Below are 20,071 nucleotides of genomic sequence, written 5' to 3'. Positions count from 1 at the left end.
TCAACAGGCCTTTAATTGTAAAAAGACTGAGCTCTCGATTGTAGCCTCAAAAGCATGTCTGGGCAGATTTGATCCTGCCTATGCCAACTTCACTATTGATACCAATACCATTCCAGTCTTAAGGAAGGTGAAGACACTGGGAGCCATCCTTGACATGCGGCCTCATTTATCCTATATTCCGCTCATCTTGGAACCTTATTACTAAGCAAATTAATTATATTCGCTCTTTTATTTCCACCAACAAATGTGCCATGCTCGTCACTGCACTAGTCAACTCTAGACTTGACTATTCTAACAGTCTCCTGGCAGGCACCACACAGACCAACATTCAAGCCCTGCAGGTTGCACAGAATGTGGTTCGAGCCATTCAGGGACTGCCTAAATGCACCCATATCTCAGAGGCCAGTAGGGCCCTTCATTGGTTGCCTGTTCGACACAGTATTACTCACAAGATCCAGACTGTCCTTCAAATGTCGAATCAATGCCTGCCGCACTTACCTCATTGGCAAAGTAAAACCTAAGATAGGCAGAAGGAAGCTTCGCTCCGCCGCTTGCCGTACACATTCAACCTAGGTGCATAGTGGTACCTCTGAATGTTCAAGCACCATTGCAGTGGAATCTTCTGTCAGGACATATAAGCATGGCAGAAAACCTGGCTCTTCAAAAAAAAAACATCTCTTCAACTGGAACCCAGGCTGAACTTAATTAGCTCTCCCCTGCTCCCACTCCTGTTTGTAGTTTTTATGTGCACTCTTAGGCCCACGGTTGTGTGACGCTTTATAAAAATTGAAATAAATAAAAATAAACCAAGGGGCTCCCCCCGACCCATACTGCCCCTGGGAAGAACAGGAGAATGACTGCAGGCAAAAGGACCGGCGGGTTTTGAAATCCCCTCACTGGGCAAAAGGTTTGGCTGAGATCCGACTAAAGGATTTTAAAAAGTTGTGCTTTAGCAGTTTCCAGGGCCTCATCGACCACCTTAACAAAAAGAGCAGAATCTTCCACCGGCTTATTGATGAGGGAAGCCTGAGTCTCTGGCTTGAATTCTTCAGCCAGGCGTGGCGCTTTAGGAGAGTACATTGTGTGAGTATGGGTACTGCTGTTTCAGCTGAATCCCAGGTGTTTTTTTTAAGGAAACTCTGCGTTACTTCGCAACCTTCTGTGACCACTGCTAGGAGTTGGTCGGTTCTGGGACGTTCTGCAGGCGATCCGGGTATAAAACACAGCAGTGGTGGTGACACATTCGCTGAGAGTATACAATATTTTTGCAATCCTCGTCAGGGGGAGAATCCAAAGACTATAGTGCCACTCCCGCCAGGGAGTCAGGGAGCATGTGGCCTCTGATGTACAGAGGGACTGAGCGTACTGGGCGGAACATCTTTTCACTCAGGGGTTGACTGCCCGAGTGAGTAATGGCGTCAGTCAGGAAGCTACCAGGCGTGTCTTCACTGAATTTAGGAGTTGATAGCATGGCTGACCGGGACCTTCTCTTTAAGAATGTCCTCCACAAAGTCCTAGTCAGGTATGGCTTCCAGGCTGATGGTGCCCACATCCAAGCCTCTTCCTCTCGTCCTCCCTTCTTTCCCTCCTACTACACCCAACTAGGTTTCTAGACATGTCTGATCTATGAAACTGTAGTCCAAACATGTTCTTCCCTGCTCCTCCAGACCAATCAAGGACCACATTGACACCCTCGCTCCAGCCTTGACCGATTTCTGCAATCCTTCTTGCCACTGGAACTTCCCCCTCACCCCCTGCCCCCCATCTCAAGCATCTGCCTTGTGCACCCCCTCCATAAAAACATTCTGCCGATTCTACCCGTCTGGCAAACTATCGCCTGATCTCTATCTCTTCTTTTCTGGGTAAACTCCTGGAAAAGCTGGCCATCTCTCAGTTTACTCTCCACACTGAATCTGTTGGCTGTCTCCATGACCATCAGTCTGGCTTCAGAGCAGCCAGAGGCATGGAAACTGCTCTCTTGAACACCCGTGAAGATCTGCTAATTAATCTAGATTCAAGCCTTTCTTCTGTCCTCATCCTCCTTGACCTTTCCTCTGCTTTCGACACAGTCAACCACACCATCCTGATCAATTGACTGTACCTGGGCATCACGAATCAGGCCCTGGATTGGTTGTCCTTCCTCCTGGACCAACCCTCCGAGGTCCAACTTGGGTCCTTTCTCACCACCACCTCTCCCCACATGTGGCGTTCCCCAGGGCTTGAACGTCTCACTCTGGCTCTTCAATGTCTACTTGGCCCCTTTGGCCCACCTTCTCCAACTATCAGTGTTTTGCAGATTACACTCTGCTCTTTCAGGCTCCCTTCAGCCACCTCTGCTCACGCTCATTTTTGAAAGTCTATCCACGATTCAAAATTGGTGTGCACCCAACGAGCTCTGCCTCAATGCCAGTAAGACGGATATCCTTTTCATTGGGACCCCTGCTCCTGCTTCCCTCTCACTCTGGCTGCACTCCTTGGGCACTCTTCCTTTGCCTTCCTGCGAGGGAAAAGACCTTGGTGTCATCTTCGACTCCACTCTCTCGCATCACAGACCTTGTCAAGAAAGTCCAGTAGCAGCTGCACCTCCTCCGAGGTATTCCTTTTCTCACTTTCCCCCAGAAACTCACTGTCTCCAGAGCCCTGGTTCTCTCTCGGCTGGACTACTGCAACAGCCTATTTTTTAATCTGCCTTCCTCTACTCTCCCCCCTCTGCAACCAATCCAGAACACGGCTGCAAGACATGTCCTTGGCCTCAAGCACAGTGACTATCTCTCTAGCCCTGGAATCTCTCCACTGGCTCCCGGTAGTTGCAAGGATCAAGTGCAAGACCCTTTCCATCGTTCACAAGGCTTTCTGGGGTCAGGGCCTGCAGTACATCCCACTCTCCCAAAACCCCTTCCTTCTCGAGCCCTTCACCCAGCCACCTCCAGGGGTTGGGGGGAATGGAATGGCCCTCTCTCTGGAATGGCCTCCCTGCCCCTCAATCTTGAGCTGGACCACCTGAAGTTCTGGAAGCAGCACAAGACCTTCCTTTTCACCCTGCTTTCTCTCCCTCTCCCCTGCTGACCTACCCATCTGCTGCACTGACTGGTGGCCTTGATACCCTCAGTGTTGACCAGTAGTCCCTGCACTGCCTCTGGGCCTACCGCACACTTAGGGGCTGTAACTAACCCCTACAGTCCCCTGCCTCCTTGCAGTTACCCCGAGTCGTGCTGCCCTGATTGAACTGCCCCTTTCCCTGGCACTTCTTTTTCCCTCTCCCCACCCCCCTGCACTTTGTGTTCTCACTTGCATGATCTGAATGACCAGGCCTAGTAAGGTCAGTGTTTTGTCCTACTTCTGTCTTCCCTCCTCAGTCACACATAGAAACAATTGTGTACAGGCATGTTATAAATAACTTGCATCATACCACATCGGAGGTTGATCATTTAATGGAATTGCCTGCTGAAGACTTTGTGCAGGCTGCGATGGAAGATGCAGAGGGTGTCCAACCACGAGGTTCAGAAGGCCCCATCGAAACTTGCAACAGGTCTGCAGGCATTGAAGGCTTTTTCGGTAGAGCCACAAAGGAATTTTTGGGGGTTATGTGCTTTGGTGTATCGTGGGTGATATTTCCCCATCGTACTGCTGGTGGCATGCTTGTTGGGGACAGACAGGCGGGAACGTGTAGGTTCCACTGTTAAATCTACAGCTTCCGATTGAGAGCCGTGGCTGCCGATGCACTCCTTGTCCGAGGCGATGGTGTCGGTGGGGTAGTGACCATCAGCCTGTGTAGCGTAGGCCACTGCTTTGTGCACTTGTGTTAAGGTTTTGGACAGAAAAAGCATACAGCCTTGCAACGCCATGGTGACGAGGGAGGCACAGTTTGCGATGAGTGCCTTTACATGGAAACTTCCAGTTGCAAGGCAGGCAGAATTTAAAGGCTGTTTGCGCCATACCGGAGTGAAACAGCAGCCAGACAGAAGGAAAGAAAGAAAGAAGAGGGTCAAAGCGTCAGCATTCTCAGATGAAAGTCAGTAATAACAGGGCTCCACTCTCCCTACATTGAGGCCAAGCACAAGGGCCAAGACCATGAAGAAACCAGTCGCCAAGTCGTTAGCAGAAGCACAGTCGAGGAAAGTAAGCCTGAACCGCTTAACATACAAAAGCAATATAACTACAAGCTCGGAATGAGCGACCAACTAGATAGGTGGAAAAAATAAATCTATCTGGTGAGACCTCAACATGTCAATCAATGTTTTTCGGTACACAAGTCATGTTACAGATAGTGTTACAGTCACGCCCAGGTCGAAGTCCCTTTTCTATCCAAGACCGACTACTCCACGATTAGCACTAGATGTCAGACTACATACACAAGTGATTCTAAGCAGAATCACAAGCATCAGAAAACTATTATAGAATTGTGACACATTAGTACCCGATAGATTATTTTATGCGTACAGAACACAATGAAAAATGAAACAACTTTTTATGACTGTCTAAGCTGAATTGTGTAACATTGTGATGACTCGAGGGCCCCTGACCCCACACTCACTCTCCCGAGACCCATCCTTGACTGCACATTCACATACCTTGATTGGATTTTGGCTAACCTTGCAGAGCTCCTTGATCATAGCTAGGGTAGCCTAAAAACTACCACCACGGCAGATTCCATAAATACATCTTACCACCAACCCAATCAGAAGTGGTCACCACATTCAAACCTTCCCAGGAAATGTCAGGATTTGAATTCCATTATTAAATCCCTGGGAAGCATCTCATTCCTGCTCTGCTTCCAAACCCAGAGCCAAGCCATATCCACATATGATGCACATTGGTTTCCAAGCTTACCAGGTAAAAAAAACATCCAGCACTAAAAACTAGGTTTCTATTGAAATCATGAAGTGAAGAAAGAACAAGGCTTCCCTTCCCTCATCATAATGGCTGCAGCAGCAAGCAGTGCTCGAACACAGGATTGCCACGAGCCAATGAGTTATATATTCCAGTCAATGAGTTACAGAATGTGTTGAGCAAGCCACTCTGGAAACATTACAACAGGGTACATTTGATAAAGAAACTCTTAATGCAGATCCTGGCGTAGAAGGACTGCTTCCATAGGATTAAAAGTGGTTTCCACAAATAAAGTAATCTTGTAAAAGGCTTATTAGGGCAGAATTATATTTTTGGGTGTTCTGCTGTCCCTTTTAGGGCCCCCTACACTTTGTCTTTTACCCCTTTGGTTTTAGACTTCCTGGCCTCTTTGTATGGTAGTATCATATCCCATATGGCTACTACAACAGGAGTGCTTTTTAAGCACCATATTTTGGCTGTAGGGCGATTAAATCCCCCCACATCGGTTTTAGAGAGTAGACTGGTGACCGCTATGAGTTATTTGGGCTTCACCAGGGGCGCAAGCAGATTTACAGCATAAGTAGCCCAATGCACCTTACTGGTAGACATTGGGGGTACTTACGTATGTTTTTAATCCTGCTCTCCATTTTGTTTTTGGGCCATCCCATTGTTTTGGGAAATCATGAGGAAGACCTAAAATGGTTCTACTAGGCCTTGAGACATTCGGCTCGTGCAAGTGCAGTACCAAGAAGTGCGAGTGAGAGGCGGGTGGGTAGGGGGAGTGCAGGATTGCGCAAAATGCAAAGTATTAGGCTGGGGAGGGAAGTGTACGGCAAAGAGGGGAGGGTGAAGTGAATGGGGGGGGGGAAAGAGGGCCATAGGGGCTAGGCGAGTGCTAAGGCGAAGCCAGGTTGGCCAGGGCCAGGGATTGCATGGGGTGCAGGGGTGAGCGAACATATGAGAAGTGCGAGGAAGGGGGGTGGACTGGGGGCCGCGGCCTGGTGCCTTGTAGAACTCAGAGGGAACCAGGCAGCCAGTCACTGCTGCAGACGGGGGTGTTAGCAGGGGAGAGGGAAGGAAGAAGTGAAACAGAGTGTCTTGACGAGCTTCTGGAATTTAAGGAGATCTGGCTCAACCGTGAGGGGGGCAGTGAGACTATTTCAGAGGGAGGCACCTGCGGAGGAGAGAGATTTACCCCCCCCCCCCCGCACCTCCAATCTCTTTTACTTTACTTTAATCTATTTGTAATGCGCACGATGAACCCGGAGGCATGATGGCGTGGACAACACAGAGGACAAGTACAACATCAAATCTCCAGAGGGTCAGACTAGTCGAACAGCCAGGTTTTTAGCTTTTTCTTAAAGGGTTCTATATTGGATTCGAGCCTCAGATCCAATGGCAAACCATTCCAGGCAGCCGGAGCAGCTATTGCGAAGGATGCTTTGGCCACCCTTTTAGATTTGCTTCTGGGAATCACCAACATTTTGGATTGATTAGATCTTAATGATATCAAAGAGGACTTTATCATGTGTGAGATCATTCAGGTAGCTGGGCATCTTGCCCAATAGATTTTTGAATGTGATCAACAGAAGGCGATATCGATTTCTCACCTCCACGTGGAGCCAGTGCAGTGTTCTTCGGGCTGGCGTCACATGATCACGCCTAGCCAGGCCTGTTACTACCCTTACGGCCCCATCTTGGATCACCTGGAGGTGCTTTATTTCGGTTTTGTTAATGCCCATCAAGAGGCTGCAACAATAGTCAATTTTAGCTCCCACAATCGCCTGTGCCAATGTTTCTGCATTGCCCTGGGAGATCAAGGGACGCAGATGCGCAAAGATTCTAAGATAATATGCTGCACCTGAGATTACGTTCCCCGCGTGGGCCTTCATGGAGAGGTGTTGGTCCAGCATAACCCCCAGAGACTTTACTTTCTTGAGGGTATTGATGTTAACATCACCAAGTTGAACATTTTTATACAAGGAATCAATTTTAGAAAGCATGTTGGGAGGCCCCACAATCATGAGTTCGGTCTTGGACCTGTTCAGGGCAAGGCCATTCATGATCTACAAGTGTTCAATACAGACGTATGGTTTGTTTAACCTTGCTTCGTTTTGAACATGGTTACCAGTCAAGAGGATGATACACAGGGTATCATCCGCAAAATTGGTGAACCAAATGCCTTCCTGTTCAAGCATTGCAAAGAAGGGCGTTGTAAAAACATGGAGACAGACTTGCTTCTTGTGGGACCCCATTCGATCGATCCCATGGTTGCTTTGCTGTTTCTGAACATACACAACTTTCCCTATTCTGGACAAAGGAGGCAACCCAGCGAGAAGCCTCAGGAGAGAATGCAGCCTCATTTTCGAGCCTGGTGACCAACAACTGGTGGTCAACCAGGTTGAAGGCGGCGGAGAGGTCTAACAGTATGAGCAGGGAGGCTTGTCCTTTGTCCATGTTGGTCAGGAGCCTAGATTTAAGTTCGAGTACGGCAGTCTCTGTGCTGTGCCCAGCCCTGAAGACCGATTAACGGCAATTGAGAATGGGAAAGCTTTCCAAGTGATTGGCTATCTGCTTGTAGGCAACCCTATCTAGGATTCTCAAAAATGCTGAGTTAGTGATGGGCCTATAATTCAATGGGTCATCTTTGAGGAGTATGGATAAATATATATATATTGTTTAAATATTTTATTGGTTTCAGAACAAACAGTACACCTTAACATGGTGCATACACTACTCAAACCCAAACATCCCCCTTTTCAAAGTTACTATAAAAGGCCAACACAGTCCACTAGTCCACAACTGTCTCTTCTTCTCCATAATCCAGGGAGCTATCAGTGTCCAATTCTTCGGGTCCCAGGCCCGTTAGGGATGCAATTAGATGCTGCCATGCCATAAATAATTCTGTTTCCCCTTCACCTCCTCTACATGCTGCTTCCCTCCAGACCACCATTTCAGCCTTGGCCCACTGCAGAAGGTCCCTCCACCAGATATCTACCTTGGGTCTCCATCTGCGCTTTCCAACCCATGGCTATCCTTTTTGCTAAAATGTAGGCCAGGTCTTTGAGTTTACACACATGCTTGAGTTTGCACGGTCTAGGGAAGCCCCCCACCCCACCATGCATGCCCACAAGGAGTCTACAGCTAGTTCGATCCCCTTGGATGCCAGTCGATCTGCTATTTCCTGCCAATACCTTGCAATTTCAGGACAAGCCCAGAACATGTGTACCATCCCGGCATTTTCTACCCCGCATTTCAGGCATCTCTTTATAGCCGCATCTGTGAATTTAGCAATTTTCTTGGGGGTCATATACGCTTTATGGGTAATATACAATTGAATCTGTTGTAATCGGGAATTCCTCGATACCTTTTTGTGGTACTCTTGTACCCTTTCCAACAGCCCGTCACTTATTTTTTACCCGCTTTCATCTTCCCAGTCCTGTCTCGTCTGAATCACCTCCTTTCCCACTTTGGACAGCAGTATTTCATAGATTCTAGAGACCTTGTGGCCCCCATCTGATACCATTTGGAACATTTCTATAGCCTCGTCTGGCTGCTGGGCCAGTTCTACTTCTGACCACGTATTTTTTAGCATAGCCATCAGCCCTACATACGTGATATATTGCCCGCTGTGTAGGCCTGTGTCCTCGCTTAAGCTATCAAATTCTATTCTGCCATCGCCTGTCCAAACATCCCCTACTGTTGTCACCCCCACCGGCTCCCAGTGCTCCCTTATGGCACATCTCAGTTGTTAGTCTATCCCCTTTAGTGTCACCAAAGGGACCTGCTGGGAGTATGGTGTCCTGCTTCCCAGCATTGTACAGGTCCTATGCCGGATCTTCCTGCCCAGGGTCAGTAGTGCCGCTCTGCTGCTCTTCAGGGGTTCAGTTACCCACATCCATTTGTTTAAGAAGTATGATGTACATTCCGCCCTCAATAGTCTGGATTCCGAGGTGGTGTCCTCGGAGAGCCATCTAGCTACATACGTTAATTGACCTGCTAAATAATACACCTCAAAATTGGGTAGTTTAATTTGTGCCCGATCATGTGGGTTTTGTAATTTCCATAGGGCTACCCGGTTTCTAGTATTATACCAGATTAATTATCTGCACATCTTGTGAATTTTTTTAAAGCAGCGTTTGAGTATCAGGTTCGGGACATTTGCAAAGTTGTGTAGCAATCTGGGCAGTACTATCATCTTAAGCAATGCTGATCTCCCATCATGGTTAGGGGCAGCCTTGTCCAAAATGTCATATTGGGTTGAATCCCTTCTACTAATTGCTGTGTGTTATTCCTATGTTTGTCCCCCACTTTGTGATACACATTTATCCCCAGGTATCTGAAGGTGTCTACTGTCCATCCAACCTGTAACACCGGCAACCTGTCTTGGGGTATCCCTATGCATCTCCCCAGTGGGAATATCAAGGACTTCTTCGGGTTGACCGTTATACCCGATATTAGTGCATAATGATCTAGAACCTCTAGTATATATTACAGATTTTCTCCGGGTAGCTTAAATAAAACAGCATGTCATCAGCATACAGTGACATCAAGTGCTGCCTACCTTTTGTGGTGATTCCCACCTCCCCATATTGGTAGAGTTATGCCGCCAGGGGTTCTAGTGCCAATATAAACCGCACCGGGACCAAGGGCAGCCTTGTCTAGTACCCCTGCCCAGCATCCATCTTTCTGATATCACCGACCCCGTCCGGACTCTGGCAATCAGCGCACTATACAATAGTTTCACCCACTGCAGATACACTGGCCCTATTCCAAACTTCTTTAGGACCGCTAGTAACCAGGGCCATTTAGTGGAGTCAAAAGCCTTTACTGCATCCAGCGAGACTATCGCCATTTCCTTAGAGCTTCCAGCGGTCTGGTCTATAACATGGTGTAATCTCCTGAGATTATCAGAAATGCACCGCCAAGGGACATATCCTGTCTGGTCATGATGTACCAGGTCACTGATCAATGGTTTCAATCTATTAGCCATCACAGCAGTGATAATCTTACTGTCCTGATTTAACATTGACAGCGGCCTGTATGAGCTGCAATCGGTATCCTTCTTGCCCGGCTTGAGGAGTGCGACGATGACCGCTTCTCTCAAAGTCTCCGGCAGCCTACCCCGTTCGAACGCCTCCTTCAACATGGTCAACATTGGTGGAAGCAGGTCTGCCATGTATGTCTTATCAAATTCACTCGGGAGGCCGCCGGCGCCTTGTTAGAGGGTAGGTTACGGATTACATATGCCAGTTCCTCTAATTCCAGTGGTGCCTCAAGCCTTTCTCCATCTGCCGCCTCTAGCCTATGTAGGATAATGTCCTCCAGCACTTCGTTCATGTCAATTTCTTCTACTTCTGGTGTATCGGTGTACAATTTGCAGTAGTATCTCTGAAAGCATTTGTTTACTCCTCGTGTCCTCGAGTGCGCCATCCTCACGGCGCATCTCTCGGATCACTTGTCTCAGCGTCTCGCTTTTATCCAACCAGGCTATTAATCTGCCTGGTTTATTATGGATGAATACTTCAGTTGCGTTATATGTAAGTAAATCAAGTAGAGCTCCACTCCTTCAAACTGTGCTCTCAGTCAATAGAAATAAGACAGCAGGCTCTGGTTCACATATCCCTTTTTGGGATTACCAACTGGTTTTAAAATAGGTCAGATTTGTTAATAGGTGTAGGAGTGTTCTGAATTTTTTGTTGTCTGTTTTCAAGTAATTAACCCCTTGTCCCTCCTCAAGGTGCTACATTTACTAGTGCATCTGTATTGCTAATACTATGTCCTAGAGGCTTTAGGAATTACTTTGACAATTTAGTGTTGACACATGGATTCCGGTCATGTGTGGTCTAGGGTTCCCATTTTCACTCCATCCCTTAGCCTATGTGTACAGTGTACCACCAAATAGTGGACTGATATTTTTGGACAGACAAACAGACACGTCCTCATGTATATTCTGATAAATTCATCCATAAAAGCAAAACACCAATATCACAAAAATATCAAATATAAACCAATACCTTCAATAAAATAGCACATTATGATATATAAAGATTAATACAATCCATAAAAACTAAGTTGATATTGATGAATGTTTAAAAAGAATTAGCCCTTTTGTACCATTAAGTGTCTAAAATGTTTGCAAAAGACAAAATGACATCTTGGCAGGTCGACCGTTTAAGAAATATAACAGCATCCCGAGCACTGTAGATGTGGTTACAGCCAACATAAGGTGACAGATATTTTTTCCTTACATTTTTGTACAATGAGCAATAAAACAAATGGTTCAGGGATTCCACTGCTGATTTGCAATACATAAAGAAAGCAGACGTATCTATGTTCTATTTTGCCACTGTATCTCCTAAAGTAAACAAATCCATCTGAAATTTCGTAAATCGTTCTCAGGCAAACTCAGGACATTTTCACAGCCCAAGGACACCTTAGCACATCAATACCTGATCGCATGGGCCCAAAGGCAGGATCCGACAGCAAGTGGGATGAAAAGTGGGATAAAAACCACTCCTCAAATGCCTCTAATCTTACTTAAAATGTATTTGGGAAATCCACTGCTTTCATTCCATAAATGAAGCCGATTCAAATCTTAACTTTTTAAAAAAAAAAATAAAAATGCTTCATTTCCACTCACGTGTCCCCTCCTCTGCTTCCCATAACACATCTTTTGGGGTTCGCAGTCCAGCTCTCACATTTATGGGAAACCAAAACTCCAGCACATTTAACCAAATGTTATATTGTATGGGAACCAACTCAGTTTCTAAATATACGGAGATATCCAGTGCAACTATCAGGGGAATAAAGATTCTTTTAAAGCGTTTTTTTCATCTAGTTAAATAGCCTGTAAACATGAAAAAAAAACATAGTTCCGCCTGAAAGTGCCGATTGTGCTTGTAATGTATACACGGAGAGATTCTATTGTAGACCTCCCTCAAAACTTATTGGAAAACTTAGGGTAGCACCCGCACATTGTCTAAACATACATACATCCATACATTTTGTTCAATGTGGTTAGTCAAGAACCATTACTAGACAAACAAATGCCCAACTATTCGAAATGGTCAACCTGACCAATTCCAGAAGCCTTAAATATAAAGGAGACCTTTTTTCACTTATCCTGTGGCATGAAGTAATTTTAGTTCTGGATAAGTTAACTTGCATCACATTGCAAATGCCATGACTGTTTTTATACAAGTAGAGCGATTTTACTGTGCATAATGTCTGAACTATAGTACTTATTTTACCCAAGAAATTCTATGACATTTTTTATAAAAAATGTATTTTTCCACAAAAAAAACAGCGTGGGGCGTTTACTTTTGTTAACTGTGTGGAATAGCTGTACTTCACTACCAGCTTCCTCCCTCCCTTGAGTTAAGCCTGACGGCTCCGCCACAGCTAGTACAATTAGAAAGTCTGTTGTCACAGATGGCACAGAAATCACTTCGGGTCTTAGAGACCAATAAATGGGTTTTATTTTCTTTGTGGCGCCTATGGTCATTCCCACCTCTCTCTGGTCTGAATTTGATCAGACATCCGTAACCTCAGGTTCATGCTAGTGAATGTTGATCCCTTCTGTATAGAAACGGTCTTGCACTACAGCTGGTACTCTGTCCTCTTCCTCAGGGACGTCCTAACTGTCTCTAATCTAGTCAAGGTTTAGTCTTCTAGTAGGGATTTGGCTAGTGTCTTGCACTTACTCTGGCTTGAGTTAGCCTATCTTCGCATGCCTACTCTGTTTCCTGCTGTATTCTGGCTACTTCCCACTCAATCATTCCTCCGTTCTGTTGCCCCTCCTTCAATTTTTCACTCCTCCTCATCTTAACTCCACCCTCTGTTAGTTCTCCTCCTGCTCCACTGGCACTCCCCCTTCCTTGCCACTACTCCGCCCCTCCTCCCCGCTACTACTCCGCCCCTCCTCCCCGCTACTACTCCGCCCCTCCTCCCCGCTACTACTCCGCCCCTCCTCCCCGCTACTACTCCGCCCCTCCTCCCCGCTACTACTCCGCCCCTCCTCCCTGGGACCTCCCATGGTCGGTACCCCTTTCTGTAAAAGTAAAGAAAATCAAAAAGACGAAAGATAAACGCGGACTCAAACTTTTTAATGAAAGCGAGAGGATTATTTCTTGCAATTTGAAACAAACCCTTAATTTAGCTGATGCTGATCTGAAAGGGACTTTGAAATGGAGTAGAAGAGTAAAAAAAAGATTGCGCTTTTCAATTAGGCGAGAGACTACAGATCTGGTTACAATTCTTTATTCAGAATACTTTGTTAGATGCCTCAAGACTGATAAAAAAACTAGAGAGGATTAAAAAGACTAGAACAGTATAGGCAACACTGCAGTAGAAGTTGAAATGGTCAAATGGGCCATGCAAATGTGCATATATCCTGAACGAAGTTGAACTGTTTTTTAAACACTCTTTTCTAACTGCCCAGGGATTCGCAGACTAGGCCAATGCATATTACTTGTATGTTTGGAAAGCTCCTCAGGGGTGTCTGTGCTTACTCATATCATAAAAGGAAACACAAGGGGCAGCTTCAAGCTGTGTTTCCAACGAAAAAAGGTTTACCGATTTAAAACACAGCCTGATGCATTCCGACTTAAGCTTGGATTTATATGGCTAATTCTTTCAAGCAGTTTGATAGGGCCATTTAAAAGCAATGAGATGTGGTGGAGAAAATAAACCTAATTCACACTGGTGGATTGGGGGACAGAAAGCACATGCAAGGAACTAGAGGACGACAACCAAACAGTGCTGCAGAAAGCACAGTAGAGAAACTACCTAATACCTGTTAGTGATTGAATTTAGGAGAGAGACTAGAGCTGACTTGCTATACTTAAACTTGAGATCTGTAATAGATAAAAACTTGCTGTTGACAGCTATACCAAATTTTATAGCCATGGATTTTGAACTTACTGGTCTAGCTGACCCGAAGGAGCAAACTAGTAACCATCAGGAAAGAGCAGCCGCAAAAACAGGACTGTAGTGACTACAAGGAATAACACAAAGCCAATCTCATCATCCCTGTTTAAATGATGTCCTAAAAAGAGTCTGTGTGACAAAGTCACAGGTATCACAAGATTCATCAATAGCAAAATCACTGATTTAAATAACATCTTCCAAATACATGGAAGAGCTAGAACGGTTGAAATCCAAAAGAACTGTTCAGCAGATCCAGCCAGCAAAATCATGCATGGTGGAGTCAATGTGGGCCTGGCTTCTGGCTGAGCTGGTCCCGACCCAAAATCAACCATAACTTCTAGAAAATCCTCGGATTAAGAGGGTAGCCTTGATGTCCTGGAACACTCAAGGGTTTTACCATCTTTTGGATACAGAGGCACCCTGCTGGGATGAGTGGGACTTCATATGCCTCCAAGAAACCTGGTTCTAGTTGGAACCTTCCTTGGACAGGTTTTCTGTGTTTGCAAACCCTGCAATCCAAGGGCACGCAGGTAGACCTTGTGCGGGCATGCTAACTCTGGTCAATAAGTCTTCCCAATATGAGCCAATTAAACAAAGATGTGCCCTTTTCTCCAATATGTAATATGGAAACAAATCTCGAAGATGATAAAGCGTGTGACCTTGGCAGACTACCTTATTATAATCAATATATATTGGAGCGTGAAGGGTATAACCCCCCATTGAGATGAGGGATAACTTGGCCAAAGCTATTGAAGCTTCTATCTGGCCAAATTCAGCTATCATTCTCTGTGGCGATTTCAACATGGCCTATCCGTCTATGAAGCAACTCCAAGATTGGGATACTGAGGTATTGGCCTTCAGGCATACAGATAAAACGGCTCTATGGGCCGAATTGATGCTGAGCCGAGACCTCCACATATTAAATAGAATTCAGGAAAAAAATGAAATAAGATGTCCAACATGGAAAAGAGGATCATTGACATCAGTAATTGACTATCTTTGCATCTGGAAATCTGTGGAAGAACATAAAATATCTGGAGGTAGTTACCTCTGAGAAAAGTGACCACAATAAGTTAATACTGGTTTGGCATCAAGATCTTATAGGACCAAAAACACAAACTAACACCCAAATGGAAGTGACAAATAATGGCTACCGTCGCAAATTAACCCCATATACTATCAACCAAATTTTGATTTAATTAGCAACTAAGTCAAAAGAGGGTTTCTTGAGCAAGTACAGGATTCCCGTTCATTACACCGTTTTTCTGGAGACCTTTCGGACATCAAAAAATGGCCAGATGAAGCGAAGTCCTCATCCCCACACCTATGATAAGCTATTGGTGACCAAAAGGAAGGAGTTGAGACGACTTCTACGCCAAAAGGGTAAACTCCCTGCATCTACAGAAAGATCTGGAAATCAGGAGGATGAAGGCCAATTATAGATCATGGTGCATCAGCCATCGAAATATCTTATATCAAAATGATGCAGAACTTATGTTACAATCTATGAATAATAAATCTACAGCTGACACTTGGGCGTTGATCAGATCTCTTAACCAGAAGCAAACAACATTGCAAAGCAACTAGGCTGGATGGTCTGCTTTTTTTGAAGCTTTGTATGCTCCACTTGGAGGGAAATACAAACACGAGGTCAACCCAGGAGAGGCATGGACCCTAAGCTACCATTAGGACAATCTGGCATCTCTTATCAAAAGGCTAAACACTTCGAGGGCACCCGTCATCAAAGGTCTATCGAACATCACTCTAAAAGAAAACCCAGAACAATGGGCCCAGATCTTAAATCTGGTGCTTAAAAATGTACTCTGTCGGAATCCATCTCCCCTTCATGGAAAACAGTGAACATCATCCCCATTTTCAAAAGCGGCAGCCACGCAGACTCAGCAAACTACCGACCCATAGCCCTCTTAGACGTCCTGGGGAAGCTATATGCCACCTTGCTACGGAAAAGGATGTCGGACTGGTTGCAAGCTAAAAGGCTAAACAACCATTTTCAAGCAGGATTTACTAAGGTCTAGGCACCGCTCCGCTAGCTTTGCTACTAAATCTCCTGAAACACAAGGCCAGAGTCTAACATCAAACTATACAAGGCTTTTGTAGACTTTACCAAGGCCTTTGACAGTATGAACCGTGAACATCTTTGGGTCAAAATGGAAGCCAAACAATGCCCTCCGGATCTTCTAGAACAGAACAAAAGTCTTTACACAGGCACCTCTGTACGTATCCGCCTTTCTATGAAAGGTGAGTTTATGGCCGAAATCCCGACGCATAGAGGAGTAAAGCAGGGCTGTGCCTTAGCCCCGGCGCTATATAACTTCTACATCGCTGATCTGGACGAGTTTATGAGCAATTGCAGAAGATTTCCACCAGAGCTGGGATCCGTGAGAATAACGCACCTTTTGTATGCAGATGATCTGGTCCTGCTGCACTATACACCTCTGGGGCTACAAAGGCAACTAGATCAGCTACATAAATATGCAAGACTAAACGACCTGGAAATGAATAGTAAAAAAAACAAGATCATGGTGTTAGGAGAACAAATGAACCATAAAGCAAAAACCCAACTTCAATGGTTTTTGAATATTATTGAAATTGAACAGGTTAAATGTTTTAAATACCCGGGGATATTGATTACCACCAGCAATAAAGACTCAGTCATTTGGGCAACATCTAAAAAAAGCCGATATGCTGGCTGCGCAGGCTTCCATACTAAAGAGAAAGTACTGCAAATTTTCCCTGAAGCCCCTTATTGACTTTTACAATGCAAAAGTCGTTCCAGTTCTAATGTATGGGGCGGAGTGTTTTGCGGGACTTCGCCTACACTTTGGCCTCGAATGGAGAGGGCCTTCTGGAAAAAAAACGCTGGGGCTGCCTCGATCAATTCCAATACAGGCGGTGCAAAAAGAATTTGGCTTACGCTCACTTAAATCAGCAGCGGATTGGAAATTGCTGAGTCTGTTTTGCAAATGTAATTGCTCGAACGCGCCCTATATGATAGAGGGGATCAAAAGGGTGCTAGCATCAGAATCCATTAAACATCTGAACACCTGGGTATCGTATGCCATTAAACTTCTTGAAGATTGATCCTGTACAATTGAGACTCTGGCGACGAACCCTACCAGGGCCAAAATTAAATTAATGGAGACTGACTGGATCCAAACCCTAGAGGAGGTGGGAAAACTAACATTACACACATGGCTGGCAATGGAGGGATGAAAACAAGGTACGGCCAGGCCGTATCTAAAGAAATGCCCAAACTTCAAAATAAGGGGCACCTTTGTGAGGCTGCAACTAAATCTGTGCCAGACCAACGAAATTTTCATAGCTCGATCTAAACCCAATAAAGGAATGGGTCATTGTAGATTCTGTAAGGACCCCAAAAAGAAAGAAAATCTTAACCATATTTTAATGGTCTGTCTGTATTTCACCAAGGCTAGAAGAGACCATTTTGGACGGTTTGCTGCCAAATTCAGGATGCCATTGGAGGAGAACTGGTGGCAACGGATGATCAGCGGTCATCAAATGTCGTCGTTGATAGCCGTGGTTCAATTCTATTGGAGAGTGTTGGAACCAAATCTGATGAAGCTCAAGGTTCCAAAAGAAACAAACATTGGCTCAAACATCTGACTGTATTCAATTGACTTAGTGCAACTAATATTAAAGGCCAAGCTATCCAGTCTCTGTGTAACTACTCCTTTGAGATATATGAAGGAGGAGGGAAAGGGAATAAGTTAATTAGAGATGACCGCCTGTGGACGATTATCTTTTGTACATAAGTATGATTTTTGCTAAAATGTTTAATTCTAACATAAAATTTAAAGAAATAAAAAATACCCGTTATTGTCTGACAAAAGATCCAAACAATTCCTTTAGATGAAAATTTAATTATTTCCCTAACATTTTTCGTTTAAGCTAATTTTACTTTTTGTTTTACAATTTTCGCATTTAGATTAATTTTGGCAAACATAAAAACCCACCAACAGTTACGTTCATACAACAACAAAAAAAAAAAGAGATGATAGCTTGCATAAAAGATGGTCTCAGTACGCAAGTAGATGGGGCCATTGCTAAAAGAAGGTCTGCATGGTTCCAGATGAAGGAACACAGCTAAAAGACATGTGCTGACTGATCATAGCATTGCTAGCTAGCTTTCGGTTTACTTCTAAGACTTGCATGACATTAGTAGCCTGAAAAGTACCCCCAGGAAAGGAAACAATGGCAGCCCACCCTGGGGAATGCCTGCTGGTGATCATCGAGCAAGATTGCCCGACTGTGGACTTACCATTCCAGCGCATGGTTGGTTGCAAGCAATGGAAAAACAAGGATCCAAAAAAAAAAAAACTTAAAATAAATAATGCAATTTTAAGTTAAATAATTAACATTTCATGTTTTCAGAAACATGGAAATCAACAGAAATCATGCTACCTTTATTTAATAATGGTGAGAGGAAAGCATCCTGTGTGCGAGGTCCATTGGAGGAGGCACTGTCCATCTCTCGCTGCGTGGAGGTTACGCTGCCGAGCCAGCTGTGGCTTCGAGGTGCATTGGAAAGCCCAGTGTCCATGTCCATAGAGAGAAAATTTTCAGCAGACTGAGACTGCAGAAACTGCTCCCCAACAGCTGCAACACAACACAAGAATGAAGCATGGCAGTTGCAGCTCAATCTACAGCCAAATAAACCATTAACCAATTCAAATCATGTTTCAAAGACAAACTGTGCTAACAAAGGGTGTCCTCATATCTTTCCTTTCTAAATCCATGAGATACCCAACTACTGCACAGACTAGGACCAGATTTGGAGGTCAGGCTCAAAGAAAAAAGGACCACTCGTTCGGCGGAGAGACTGAACTAAAAGGATGTGCCCATATTTTGGGGTTTTTAAGGGGTTGGGGGCGGATATTTTGTCAGTGAATGTCATGCATCTGTGCGTTTAAAAGGCATGCAAAGCATAGCAATAGGTATTCATGTCAACACTATTTTCGTAAAAGCCTTCACACCGACCTCAATTTAGAAAAGCGCAACCAATGAGTTTTACTAGCAGAACTTTATTAAAGTGGCAGTATTTACGTAAATGGTCTCTGACAATGGTGGGAGATTTTCAGCTGCATGATTCATTCATGGGCATATCGTGCTACATGTGAAATCTTTCACCAAATATTACATAAATACTAAGTAGGAGTAGCAGGTCAACAAAATAGTAGTGGTGTACTTCAGGGAACCCTTGATATATGCCCTCGTCGCTGCTTCACTATTGTCCTTGTGCACATTGTTAGTTACGACTACCTGTATCGCACCGTACTTTTGCACACAAATGGAGCTAAAGGTGTGTTAGGAGAAGGCAACACCCTCATAAAATCAAGATTATGAAAAATGTGCTTGTACGTGATATTGCTATGCCGTGACAGAACGATCTTTCTGAAATTGTGGGACAACAGTAATCCCCCACCAATTTCATATTCCATCAGGGCACAGAGCAAATAAGAAAGGTGTCCTAATCTAAAATGTCCTTATTTAGCACTCACTTCCGAATCAGGCCTGGAATGTATTAAAGCGGTATGCTCTTGGCTTACGTAGCACCTGTATTGGCTCCTTTGTCTATTGTAACTCTTAGCTAAATGAATGCAGCAGATAGCCATGTTAGAAAGCCGTATCCTCCTTGGGGGGGGGATGCCATACAGCTATGGACATTTCAGCCCATAGAGCCACACGGATGTAAAGTTTCAAAATGGTGGTGACTGGAAAGGCCTTTGTGACCCCTACGCAAATTAAACATGCAACATATAAAAGCAGTAGACCTTTTTATATATACAGTGAACTGTGACTGACACTGGATGAAAAGTGTTGGGATTTCAATAATCCAAGCCGTCTCCTTTCTGAATGCCACTACAAGTTTGATGAGTGATTTTTCAGTGCCATGGTCACATCACATATGTGACCACAAGCAGCCCACATGCATCAACCCATCTATGCAGCTACATGTATGTTAATGGTTTCAAGTGTAACCCCCTTTCCAGCCCTTGGAACGCCATATTACGAGTTATGACAAACAGCTGGAACGCCATATTACGAGTTATGACAAACAGTATTTCCGGATGATCAAGGGAACACGATTAAACTGCAATGGACATGTAAAATCGATGCTGACGTTCATGTCCTTTATTCTTTGAACATACCTTTTACAATTAACTGGTACAGCATCCGCTACTGATCAACTTCAATTTACTGTCGTTTTTTTTTGTTTTAAAAAGTTTATAGCAAGTCAGAGCGGAATCCAATTAATACACAATTAAAA

General features: G+C 44.7%; 1 protein-coding gene across 1 annotated transcript in view; it reads right to left on the bottom strand.

The window, feature by feature from the left end:
* RIC1 (RIC1 homolog, RAB6A GEF complex partner 1) overlaps positions 1–20,071 on the bottom strand; it is a 1,165,874-nt gene that overhangs the window by 57,942 nt on the left and 1,087,861 nt on the right. The window contains exon 23 of the mRNA XM_069626020.1: positions 18,205–18,399. Within this exon, the coding sequence (XP_069482121.1) occupies positions 18,205–18,399 (195 nt within the window). The remainder of the gene's footprint in view (positions 1–18,204; positions 18,400–20,071) is intronic.

This window comes from Ambystoma mexicanum, chromosome 6p (assembly GCF_040938575.1).
Source record: "Ambystoma mexicanum isolate Mex_15411 chromosome 6p, UKY_AmexF1_1, whole genome shotgun sequence".
Lineage (NCBI taxonomy): Eukaryota > Metazoa > Chordata > Amphibia > Caudata > Ambystomatidae > Ambystoma > Ambystoma mexicanum.
The sequence above is the reverse complement of the archived record's forward strand: the minus strand, read 5'-3'. Positions and strand labels throughout refer to the sequence as shown.